An 8,013-nucleotide genomic window follows, 5' to 3' on the forward strand; every position below is an offset into this window, starting at 1 on the left:
TGCCGGGAGGGGCCCGCTCCCCTCGGAAGGGCCGGTCCGCCGAAGTAGGAAATACTTCGTAGTGTTTTGAAATAGACATCTCAAAACAAGTATTCATCGTACCGGCATGTAAAAAGTGCTAATATATTAAAATGCAAATATGCATGTGTATTCGGCAATGCTGTTGCGTGTTTCCTGTTTACCATGTTAATTAGAAGTTGTGAGGGAAAACTTAGCCAAGAGTAATCCAGGGCAGTATTTGACCCAGTAATGCTCATTGAATGATGCAGTGGCTTTTATATTTCTGGATTTTCTAACCCAAAACACAAGCCAAGTATTTACCAGACTTTGTTAATGAGAAGTACATGAATAGTAATATAACTTACGCCTTTGAAACTATTCTTTACCAGCATGAGTGTCAAAACTAACTCAGCCAGTATGGAGAGGAAAGTTAAACTCCCCAGTCTTGTTTTTGTAAGGAAAATTTTGACCATTTTGTCCCAAATCTTGCAGACACCAGGTTGCTTTCTCCTATTATTCTGTGTGACATTAAGTTATTGTGCAAAAGTTTTGGATTTGAGACATATAGTGCTGATATTGTAAGGCAAGATGAGCATACTTGCAAATGAACACAGGCAAAACATACAGAAGGATTTTGGGATTTTAATTGTTTTTGAGGGTTTTGTTTTTCTTGTTCTTTTTTGAGAGCTGGTGTTGTTCAGTAAGCTGTTTTGTTCCCGTTCACTGTGTCCTTTTGAATCCTAGGTGGTGCTAATAGGAACAAACATATTATAGAAACAATTTTGACATTAACCAAATGTTTGTTTGTTTGTATTATAGTCCACCTCACAACTTCCAGATTCTTCCAGAGAAGAGAATAAAAAGAAACCAGTTTTGGAAAGACTTGGAAATTTGTTTGGTACGGGGAGAAGGAAACATGTCAAAAGTTCACTAGAATACACTTCACATCGAAAAGGGGAGAGGTCAGTTTCTCCTCACAGACTACAGCCGATATACTGTAGGCACACAAAGGAAGGACACGAAGCTCCTCAAGTACAGAAGCAAGTGGGAGACGTAAGTGCTGTTTCTGAGACACAGGAATATCATTTTGGTGAGGAAGCAGGAACGCTGTATCGTGATACCATTTCAGAATGGAGTAGTAGGGGAGTCTCTTCTGACAGTGAGTGGTCCGCAGATTGGAGCAGCAGCAGTGAAACCATTAAAAACTCTTTCTTTGAGAGTAGCCTCAATGTGGAAACCCTGGGACTGGAGAAAGAATCCACCAATGATATAAGTAATTCTACAACTCCAGATTTCATAAAAAGCTTGAGGAATTTGTCTAATGAAGACTTAGAGAAGAGTGTCTTAAGCCACAAGCAGCTTGTGAACACGTGGGTGGCTGAGGAGCCTGGGCATGCGAAACCAAGGGATTTGCCATACGAGTTGGAATCTGCAGCGAGTGAACACACATATTCTGCTAGAGTGTTAACAGTTGATATCTATCTTAGAAAAACAGAAGAACTCTTTAATGAACCTGTGACTGTTACATCAGAAGAAAACTTTAGTGACTTGGACACAATGGATAAAAAATCTGCTCATAAAAGATCTGGAAAAAGGAGAAAATCTCAGACATCCAGTGACATTCCAAATGGGGAGAGAAACCAGGCTGAGATTACTGCAAGAGAAGAATCTGGTTTTGATGATGATGTCCCTTCTGAGGTGTTCTCAGACAAGATAACGAACTCAGAAAGAAAAGTGAAGTCTCCTCAACAGACTCCTGAAAGGAATTCCTCTTCTCCAGGTACTAATCAGGATCTAAAGGTTGGATCTGCTCACAGAGGGACATCTAAAACTGAAGCTGACAAAGGCAAGCAGCAGATCTCAAACACAACCCCTGCAAGGAGAAGATCATACAAAAAGAATCAGTCAGATGCTGTCCCCATTTCCCCTACTGGTTTGAAGGGTCAGGTAAAAGATTATTCCTCAAAAAGACAACCTTTAGCATCACCAGAGAGTAACTCAGTGATAAAAAGAACTTTGGAAAAGGGAACTATATCTGTGGCTTTTGGGGAAGATGGCTTGGAGTCTCACAGAGTTTCTTTGGCTGCTAAGACAGAAGACACTGCCTTGGTGTTTGCTGAAGGCAGAAATGAGACCAAGGCAGTAAAACATGGTAGTGGTTCGGATGGAAGAGCTTTCTTGCATACTGATGGGATTAAAAATGGAGACTTGTGTATGTCAGCTGAGAGGCAGACAAATTCTGATTTAGAGAGCTCGAAGCTGAAGAGTTTGGATGCTTCCAGAACAGTCACAACAAAGATAAGCCTGTAAGTAACATAAACTAGTTGCAATTAATAGCTGTAGTTTTGCCTGTATCTGTGTTTAGGATTCTATAGGAACACTAGCTACTGTATCTGTTATCTGTCTAGATTATTTTCAATAATGAACTGCCTTTTTTCCTAAATGTATCATAGTTAACAAGTACTGTAGTTTACAGGTGTTAGAAAAATATTTTTCCAGTGGGTTTTCTTTTTTTTTTTTTTTGTGGATAGGGAATTTCTTTGCCAATTCCATTATGTGGAGTAGTTTAACATACATAAAAGCTGCTTTGTCATCATCACCAGTGCCCCTCTTGTTGCTCCTATTAGTTTGGCTGTCTTTGACCTTAACATAGTCTTGTTATCTGTAAACAACTGAGGATGCGACTGAAGATTTGGTATATGAAAATCTTTGAATAAGAAATGTGTTTAAATTGTGCTTTGAAACAACATAAGTTCAGGTATTATTTTATGAAGAAATGTAGAAGGCAATGTAGAACTTCGTCTTTCAAACAATATGATAAATCACACTCCAGAAATTTGAATAGTTATAGTTGCTTTCATAAGTATGGGCAGGGTGAATCGTGAATTTTTATGCATGTAAATAACATCAGACATGTGCAGAATTACACGTATATTAGTTTTCAGGATTTAGTTTTACTCTCAAGGAAGTTGTCATCTGTCAAACAGAAGCAATCAGTGCTTTGCTGGATGTATTTTTAGCTTTCACTATAATCACAAGTATGAATCCAGTGATTGATTTCCTGGGTTCTATGACGTTCTCTTCTACAGTGACTCATTTCATTGCATTCGTCAGTACTGTTGTTTGATTTTCGAGGCTACCTACAATTTTCTATTGCTTTTCTCATTCTGGTATGTTCATTTATAGGTGTCAGAGTACACTGAATCCTGTAAGTCCCCCTCAGGTACAAGTGTTGTGTTAGAGAGATGTGAAGGTTTAACATTATGGCTTAAGAAACACGTATGTTTCCAATTATGCTTCCCACATCTGAGAAGCATAGGGAACAATTTAATTTGCATGACTTGTAATACTGTATGTCTGATTTGTTCATTCATAACTGAATTAAAAACATTTAGTACTGAAAGTTAGATTGTGGTATTTTTGTACATGGTGATGCCAAATTTGCCATCTGGCAGTATAGATCACAAACCTTAAACTCTGAGGTTTTGTATCTTCATAACTTCAAAGGAAAGGTAGCTTTCATATTTTTCTCTTTGTGTCACTGTCATTAGTGATGATGAAGTTATAAATGCTTGCCTAGCTGGATTTCTTTTTTTCTGGGTATCTCCTTGGCTTGCTGTACAGTGAATTATCTTCTGCTGTACTCATACAGTAAAACTGTCAGGATACTTTTAATAAATAAAGAGCTTGTTCTATTTCACCTGATTCTGTGGGGTGTGTGGCACTTTGCATGTTGGCCTTATGTGCTGCTTTTGGAACTTTACCCCTGGATGGGGATTGCTGTGTTACATGCAAGGTTCCTGATGCATCTGATAGCTGTTGTTGCACAGAACTAGTTTTTTTAGCCAGACAAATCGGTATGGTCAGACTACCTGGTATATTTTGTCATCAGAACACATGAACTATAAACCTGGATGTGGATTAAGCTGCTGTAAAATAGTAAAGGAAAAGATGGTGCCATTTCTAGAAGGTATGTTTTTGTTCTCGTTGTTGCTTTGAACTAGAGAACAGATAACTTTTCCATTTTAAAAGGTTAAAAAATTGTTGTTAGATACTTCACATGAATCCCTTTCAGGCTGAAAAATACCAGTTTACTCACAGGCATGTTTGCCTCCTGTAAGATGGATTTCATATAATCACAGTAGTTTTCATATGAAAATGCATAATGTCTCTTACTAATGACATTGTGCTAATTCTGGGAATCAAATTTCCTTAAAAACGATTTTAAAATAAGTCTGCTCTGCTGGTTCTCTGTAAGTAATGATAGCATTTTCTCCTTTTATGTCTGTATACTGGGCAACTTGGAAGTCACAGGATACTTTGCTTCTAGCTTTTGAAAGGGAAATCTATCAGGTTTGAGATTAAACAGAGGTTGATGGTACATCTTAATCAGCAAATAAAACCTCAGGCAGTAGTTACTTTGATGTGCTTAGCGGAAAACTTGGCTTCAGTTGCCATATTTGATGTGCAGACATGGTTTTGTAGTTTATGCCCACTTGCTGAATCGTTCTGTTAACGTGCTGTTTTTCTTTGCTCATCTCAATCTGATGTTTTGGCATCAGTGTTTCTTGGCATCAGTTACATGCTTGACATGGTCGTTTGGACAGTATGCTACAACTATGTGACTCACCTTCCATTTATGACTGTGTGGGAGAGTTTTAAGTGCTTGCTTCCACAGGTTAGCTGCAAGGTGTAGCTGAAGAAAAGGACATTAGTTTTTCTCTTGTGCCTGCTTGTTCCTGGCATTGCAGATCAGCACCAGGTAGTAGGAATCGGCCACACAGGGCTGTTTGTAAGAAACTGTTTGCACTGTTAAGTGAATCCATCTTCCTATGCTTTTCCCTCATACTAGAGTGGAGGCTTAAAAGGATGCTCAAATAGTATCTCCTTCTTTTAAGCAAGTTTAAAAACTCGGTTCTTGCAATAAGGCACATCTTTTGGCTGTATTTAAAATCAGTATTTCATTATGTGGAGAAAGGTATAATGAAAAGATCGGTTAAAGGAGGCCAGCTGTAGTGAATGGAGCTCCAGGGCTGAGCTTTCTTTGGTCTAGCTGTTTTGCTGCTGCTGCTGTGCAGAAACACTGCAGAATTTAAAGTGCAAAGTGCTGAAGTGGCTGGTTTTGCCTAAATTTGCACAGCTTGAAACTATACCTTTGAGGTGTTAGCTCTTCATTTAAAATGGATTTTAGATGTGGCTAATAACCATCAGTGTTAAGCATTAAACTTGCTTGTGTCAAGGCATACAGGGAGAAACAGACTTTGTTAGGCAGATACAGTGTTGTTAGGTTGAAATGCATGTAGTAGTGCTGGTGATGGACAGACAAAGGGATGGTATGGAGATGAGTCTGTTAAGATAATTAGTCCGTTAGTGGTACCTCTTGAAAATACAGGTAGAGGGAAAGGATTGAAGGGGTCCTGGTGAACTGCAAATTCAGCATGTGTCAGTAGTGCAGCTTTGTAGCAGATGAACGCTAAGCCTGTGCTGGGCTACATTGGCTGGAGCGTAGCTGGCAGGTCAAAGGAAAAAATATTTGGTGCTCATGAGGCTGCATGTGTGGCATTATATTGAGTTGTACTCCTTCTTCCTCTTCTCCTGGTCCAGAATAAATGTTCGCTATTTGGAATGAGTCCAGTGGTGAGCCATTAAGAAGGTGATGGCACTGGACCATGCTATGTATGAGGAGAAGCTGAAGCAGCTTGATTTGTTTAACTGGGAGAAGGACATGTGTAGACCTCAATCATCTCTTGCTACTTACAGAGGTATTGTAGAGAAGGCAGAGCCAGATTAATCACTGAAGTGTGCAGGGAAGGGACAAAGGCCATGAATGCAAGTTGCAACACTGAAGTTTCAGTAGGATGTAAGGGAGAAATAATTCACAGTGACAGTAGCTGACCTGCTGCAATGCTTCCCTAGTGAAGGTTGTGAAATCTCAACCCTTCCAAATACTCAGAACTTGGTCAGAGAAAGCCTTCATCAACTTGATCTAACTTTGAAGCTGTCCCTATTTTGAACAGGAGGTTGGACTAGCTGAGCTTTAGAGGTCCCTTGCAACTTATATTCATTTTCCCAAACAGAAGAATCATAGAGTAATTTAACTTTGAAAAGTTTAGGAAAAACAGTTGTACTGCAAATGAAAAGTAGTGTCTGAATATATTTAATTTTATGCTATGATAGTTCCCCATCTGCCTTCCCCCTTTCAGTAATATTTTTTTTCTCTTTCTAGACTTAAGTTTTCCAGGTGTGTTTTATTGGCATCTATGTGAAATATGGCCAGTCATTTTTAAGTTTAATACTTTCTTTCTTACTGATCACATGTTCTTCAAAAGAGCCTTCCAGTTCTGAACTGACGTGAGCAGGCTGGTAGTTACCATCAGCACTGTTGGGAATTCCCTGAAAAGAAATCTTTCAACAGTTGCTTTCTGTATAGATTCTTAGGCAGCTGATTTTGGGTTCCTTCTGTTACTTCAGTTAGTTTGTTCCTCCTGCTTTTCCCAAGAAGCTTGTATAATAGAGAGTCTTGCTTTAATAGGGTTTATTTTCTTACTTGGGATGTATCTCTTGAGGAAGAGGAGACAGGAGTGATCTCAGATTTTGCGTTGTTGATGTTAACTCACTTGTACCTCATGTGTCTGTCTTGGGCTAAAGAGCTGCCTGAGAGCGAGCCCAGTGAACACAATTCATGTAGGTGAAAAAGAAGAAAGCACTTAAATACTGGAATTGTCCATTGATTGGTAGAGCATTTGAGATCCTGGAGATTGTTGTGGCAAGCTGATTTCTTCTCTCTCTCATCATTGTCAGTTTTCCTGTAGTGCAGTTTCTGCGTGTTCCTCCACCACTGAGTGTCCCCATATTTCTCTTTGGGGGACAGATCTGCCTTGGGGGTGATTGTGAGGTCCTTGGCACTGCTTATATCTGACTGATACATTTTGAAGGCACATGCCTTGCATTGTCACAACTGTTGATACTGTTCCTGCAGTAGCAAGTGACATGGACAATTGATTTGTTCCTTGATGTAGGTATTCAGAGGAAGGAGGTTTAAAACCCACAGCTGCATGTCATCAGCCTTCTGCTATAGTACATGAGTACTATCTACTATGTACTTGCACACTTCTCTATACACTCTGATGGAGAAATTTCTGCAAGCGTTTCCTAATTCAGTTCTTGTAAAATTAGCAGGGTTAGTTTACACAATTTAAATTATTAGCTGACTTTACCTGAAGGAAATGGGAGAGTCTTCATGTGTGGTGTTTGCTTAGCAAAGTGGTGATGCAGTGATTGGGGTCAGTTCTCTTTTCCTTGAGCACTGATGAGGCCAGAAGAGGTTTTTCATGCAGTTTAAGGTTGCTTTTGTAGTGGAAGGGCTGCAAAGAATCTGGGCATATGTCTTCAAAACTTGTTGGCGAGGTGTATTAAAATGTTAACCAACTCATTATCACCTTAATGAATTGGGATTTGTTTCCTAAACTCTGTAGGGAATTGCATACGTATAATTTATTCTGCCTATTCACTATTAAACTTTAATGTCTGTCAGTCATAAGCAGTTAAGTTCTCAGCCTCAATTGCAAATGCTGTAGGCTGCTGTGTTTTTTGTTTTACTGAGCATTAAGGAACTATGCACATGTTTGAATGTATTCTTACTGTCTAATTTATTTGTTGTTTGTGTAGTTACTCCTTTTTCTGTTATCTCCTTTCGAGATACCAACATTTAAACTGAATATGACTATGGAAAAAATCACTCTAATGCTGCTTTTTATTGTTCTGAAAAGTGTTACAAATCTTTTCAAGATAAATTAAAGATGTAACTCTGTATCACTTTGCCTTCTATAGTCCAGCCAAACCGAAGAATGTAGAGCTGAATTTTAAAGCACCTATGAATCAAGACAGTTTAGAAAGTGAGCAGGATGCTCTTGAAAAACCAGTTAATAAAACTAACAGCAATATTGCCAACAAAATTTCCTTGTTTGAAAATAAATGTGCTAACCAGAGCCAGAGGCCTGTTGACATTCCTGC

The 8,013-nt window shown here is 39.0% G+C and overlaps 1 protein-coding gene across 1 annotated transcript in view; it reads left to right on the forward strand.

Moving 5' to 3' along the window:
- The first annotated feature begins 825 nt into the window (after window positions 1-825).
- Window positions 826-8,013, forward strand: part of LOC104410218 (absent in melanoma 1 protein-like) — a 41,833-nt gene continuing 34,645 nt past the window's right edge. The window contains 2 exon segments of the mRNA XM_010020318.1: window positions 826-2,306; window positions 7,831-8,013. The exon segment at window positions 7,831-8,013 is cut by the window's right edge and continues 1 nt beyond it. Coding sequence (XP_010018620.1) covers window positions 1,558-2,306; window positions 7,831-8,013 — 932 coding nt within the window. The 5' untranslated portion in view covers window positions 826-1,557.

The sequence above is a fragment of the Nestor notabilis genome, unplaced genomic scaffold (genome assembly GCF_000696875.1).
Source record: "Nestor notabilis isolate BGI_N333 unplaced genomic scaffold, ASM69687v1 scaffold3528, whole genome shotgun sequence".
Classification (NCBI taxonomy): Eukaryota; Metazoa; Chordata; class Aves; order Psittaciformes; family Psittacidae; genus Nestor; species Nestor notabilis.